The sequence below is a fragment of the Streptopelia decaocto genome (genome assembly GCF_964273445.1).
Source record: "Streptopelia decaocto genome assembly, contig: HAP1_SCAFFOLD_149, whole genome shotgun sequence".
NCBI lineage: Eukaryota > Metazoa > Chordata > Aves > Columbiformes > Columbidae > Streptopelia > Streptopelia decaocto.
In genome coordinates this window covers 171,068-175,726 of record NW_028117133.1, presented here as the reverse complement: position 1 = coordinate 175,726, position 4,659 = coordinate 171,068, and the positions used below count along the sequence as shown (strand labels likewise).

The window sequence follows — 4,659 nt, the reverse complement described above, 5'->3', positions numbered from 1 at the left end:
TGGTGGGTCCATAAGCACCCACTGGGCTCTTTGTGGGCAGCTCCCCTTATAAACCAGCAGCCTGCTTGTGCTGAGGGCTTTTTCTTTCTTTCTTTTTTCCCCCTTTCTTTTTCACTTTGTCTTTCAGGAACCTCACCTTGGAGGTGGGGAGGGTTGGGCTTTGCTGCCTGTGGGTCTCTAGGATGTAGTATCAGGATTTTCTACCCTTCCCAGCACTGCCAAGCAGGTAAGGACACAGCAATGAGCTGCTTCTGCTCCCCCATGGCTGGGCTGGGCTCGGGGGCTCTGCAGTCAGGAGGTGTCCCAGCCCTGTCCTCCTCCTGTTTGCCATCCCGGATGAAGGACAATGTCTTCACATAGCTCTGGAGTGGCCCTGGGGCTCGGTTCCCAGCCCAGCTGCAGCAACTCTCTGATAGCGCAAAGAAACTCTGTCCTGGCGCTGAACGTCCGTGCGTCCCGGAGCCGCTCGCTCGCCCTGCTCAGCCGCGAGGGATTCGGCAAAGGCTTCAGCGGGTACGTGGCTGTTGGGGTGTGCACGGGGTCTCACCTCGTGTTTGTCCCCAAGGGAATGTGTCTCCTCTCTGGGATGGGTTTAGATTCACGGTCTCAGCACCGGGAGCCTCGCAGGGTGCGGGCTGCTGTTCCCCTGTGTTCAGGGCAGAGCTGGTGTCCCTGCTGTCCCTACTGCCCTTGTGGCTGAGACTGGGCAGTGCTGACATCCCAAAGGCCACCAGCTCACGCCTGTGTCCCCGCTGCTCTGCCAGGAGCTTCTGCAACGTGAGCGATGTGTTGGGGGCTGATCTGTTGGACCGCAGCTGCTCCATCCCCGACCCACAGCTGGTCCGGAGGATCGTGTCCCAGGTGGAGTTCTACCTTTCCGATGAGAACCTGGCCAAGGACGCTTTCCTGCTGAAACACGTCCAGAAGAACAAGATGGGCTTTGTCAGCATCAAACTGCTGACGTCCTTCAAGAAGGTAGGTGGCCCCTGGTGCCGGCCAGCGGGGCTGGAATTGGCCTTCATGTGGAGGGTGTCCGTGTGTCTGGGTGTCCTCTGGCTGCTTCTGCTGGGGTGTATGGGGAGGTCCAAGTTGCCATTTCCAGAGCCCATTGGGAATGTTCTCCTGCAAACCCCAAAGATGCTCATGTGGCATGGGGACGTTGCTTTGCTGTGGTTTCAGGTTGATGGGGTCGCAGCCTGCCCAGACAGCAGGCTTAGGGTGGTCCCTGCCTGAGACGCTCATGGGGACGTGGTGACCCCCGTCTCTTCCACAGGTGAAATACCTGACGCGCGACTGGCGGCTCACACTCTACGCCCTGCGGTTCTCGGAGCTGCTGGAAGTGAATGAGGAGGGCACCAAAGTGAGGCGGCGTGTCCCCATCCCCGAGTCCCTGCTCAGCATCCCCCCCAGCAAACTGCTGCTGGCCTGGGAGCTGCTGCCCCGCGAGCAGGACGCGCTGTTGCCGCTGCAGAAGAACTTCCTGGAGACCATCATGAGGATGTTCAGCCCCTTGGGCGCCATCGTCTCCATCCGCATCCTGCGCCCGGGCCGCAAGCTGCCCTCAGATGTGCGCAAATACGCGTCGCGCTTCCCCGAGCTGCTGAGCCGCTGCTGCGCGCTGGTGGAGTACGAGAGCCTGGAGAGCGCCCGCAGAGCCCTGGAGGAGCTCGGCCACCCGGGCGGCCAGAGCATCAGGGTGGTCCCGCTCAGTGGGAAGGGCTCCAAGAAGAAACCGGAGGCAGTGGAGGAGCTGGTGGATCAGCTGGGTTGGAAAGCGCAGGCGAGAGCCGTGACATTCCCCTACGGCCTCGATGGCTCCCTGCTCGGCAGCGCTCAGGAGCTGAACGGTGCCTCAGCGTTGCCATCGCTCCTCCTGAACAAGGAGCCCTCGGAACCCACCTGGCCCAGCAGTGACTTCAATCCCAGCGACTGGAGCGACACCTTCACCGGATCGCTCCTCTGCAGCGACCTCTTCCCTCCCTTCGACGCCAACGTGGGCAGCGGCAGCTGCTCCAGCCCCGAGAGCCCCCGCGGTGCCTGGGGCAGCGGGGCGCCCGCCGGGGCCCCCTGGGCCGGCAGCTCCTCTGGGGATCCCAAACCCCGCCCTGGGATCCCCCCAGAAACAACCGGGGTGTCCGAGCTCCTCGGGCTCTGCGACGGGGTCCTGCGCCTGCCCCGCGGCCACAATGGCACCGGCGGCTTCTCCAGCAGCACTGGGAGGGGAGAGCTCGTCCTGCAGCGCTGAGGCTTCTCTACATTTGGGTTTGGGGATTCTTTTTTTCTCCTTTTCTCTGTGCCCCCCCAGAGCTGTGGTGGGTGCTGCAGCTGCTCCAGGGACCCGAGTTTTGGGCCAGGATGAAGCTCGGGGTGCTGAGCGGCAGCGGGGGCTGCACCGGCACCAGCGTCCGGGATGGGGACTCAGTGCAGCTGCTGCCGGCCGGACCCGCGGAGCTGGGTCGCCGGGTGCTCCATGGGCCCCAGGTTGTGGAGCTGGGGTGGGAAATGAGCAATGAAGGGAGATGAGATTTCCAGGCAATTTCTGGCCAGTGTAGTGATAGTTTGGTTGGTTGCAGGACCAAGGAGTGGAAAAACAGCTGCCCAAGGTGCAGCCAGACAAGGGCAGGAGGGTCCCTGCCCTGCAGTGCCTCCCTCGCCATTCTGGGGCTGATTTGGGGTTATTTTGCTGCAGCAGGGAAGCAAAGCTGGGTCTGTGGTTCCCAGTGCCCCTTCACCCCACCCCACACAGGCGTAGAGCAGATCCAGAAAAACAGCATTTAATTGAAAGCGAAAAAGAAAAAAGGTCCCATGAAAGCCACGCCAGCCCCCCTCCCCCCTAATGCAGCATCCCGCCCTCCCAAACCCCTCCAGACCCCCCCAATGTAGCATCGTATCCTCCCTAACCCCTCCAGACCCCCCCAATGTAGCATCGTATCCTCCCTAACCCCTCCAGACCCCCCCAATGTAGCATCGTATCCTCCCTAACCCCTCCAGACCCCCCCAATGTAGCATCGTATCCTCCCTAACCCCTCCAGACCCCCCAATGTAGCATCGTATCCTCCCAAACCCCTCCAGACCCCCCCAATGTAGCATCGTATCCTCCCAAACCCCTTCAGACCCCCCCCCAATGTAGCATCGTATCCTCCCTAACCCCTCCAGACCCCCCCCAATGTAGCATCGTATCCTCCCAAACCCCTCCAGACCCCCCCAATGTAGCATCGTATCCTCCCAAACCCCTTCAGACCCCCCCCCAATGTAGCATCGTATCCTCCCTAACCCCTCCAGACCCCCCCAATGTAGCATCGTATCCTCCCTAACCCCTCCAGACCCCCCCCAATGTATCATCGTATCCTCCCTAACCCCTCCAGACCCCCCCAATGTAGCATCGTATCCTCCCTAACCCCTCCAGACCCCCCAATGTAGCATCGTATCCTCCCTAACCCCTCCAGACCCCCCCAATGTAGCATCGTATCCTCCCTAACCCCTCCAGACCCCCCCAATGTAGCATCGTATCCTCCCTAACCCCTCCAGACCCCCCCAATGTAGCATCGTATCCTCCCTAACCCCTCCAGACCCCCCAATGTAGCATCGTATCCTCCCTCACCCCTCCACCCGCCTCCCTAATGCAGTGTCCTGTCCTCCCTAACCCCTCCAACACCCCCCCCCCCCCCACCCCGAACCCCATCCCCTGCTCATGTTTTAATCCCCCCCTCCCACGCCCGTCCCACGCTTGCTGGGGGGCTCAGATTCGGGGCTTTGTCCCCGTTCGTGGCCCCGTTTGCAGCCCCGCTGCTCTGCTGGGGCAGCCTGGGACTGCGGCTGCTCCACGTCCGCCCTGCGCTTGGTGGGGGGCTCAGACTCAGGGCTGTGCCCCCGTTTTTGGCTCCGCTTGCGGCCCCGCTGCTCTGCCGGGGCAGCCTGTGGCAGCTCCACTGTTGTGCTGCGCTTGCTGGGCGGCTCGGGGCTCTGCGCCTGCTCGGGGCTCCTTTAGCGCCCCAGCTGCTCGTTGGTCGTTGGCAGGTGCTGGGGCAGCGCCAGTGAGCTGGAGTCCCGCTGGGGCACGGCGGCCATGGTGACACCGGGCTCATCGCGCCTCGGGACATTCTGCTTCAGGGCATCTTTTTGAAGGCTCTTCCTGGGGTCCCCAGTGGCTTTGTTGCTGGGGGCAGCCGAGCAGCTGGGGCGGACATGGCCGCCCGGGGTTGTCCCCGCAGCGGTGGCCTTGTCGGAGATGCTGAGTTGTGCAAATTGCATCTCCAGGTTTCGGATGGCAATTGGCAGCACCGGAGTGACTGCGGCCACCGCTGTGCCCTGGTGGTTGTACCATTGTATGCGGAAGACACGCGGGTCGAAGCAGCACCCACATGGTGCCCTCAGCAGCCCTGTGAGGGGGAGAGGGAGTTGTCACGGGCTGGGGGGACCCTCCATGGGCTGGTCCCCATCACCAATGTCCCCTGGGTCTGCTGGTGGCCGGGACATCCCCATGGGGTGCGCTGCTGTGCAGGGAACGGGGCTGCAAAGCGGGAGGAGACTCGGTTCTGGGAGGGGAAATGGGAGAGATGGCCCCGGGTACTGGGGAAATGCTCAGAAAACAGGATTTTCTGGGCACATATGACCCAGGGCAGGGGTGGTGGGTGCTGGGAGTGCCCGGGGTCGGGATGG

General features: G+C 62.6%; 1 protein-coding gene across 1 annotated transcript; it reads left to right on the top strand.

Moving 5' to 3' along the window:
• Positions 1–346: 346 nt before the first annotated feature.
• On the top strand, positions 347–2,245 carry LOC309451872 (la-related protein 6-like; the record flags this gene model as incomplete). Its single annotated transcript, XM_082076578.1, has 3 exons — positions 347–513; positions 765–975; positions 1,274–2,245. 3 exons carry the CDS (start codon positions 347–349, stop codon positions 2,243–2,245), a joined length of 1,350 nt encoding a protein of 449 aa, XP_081932704.1.
• Between the last annotated feature and the right edge of the window lie 2,414 nt (positions 2,246–4,659).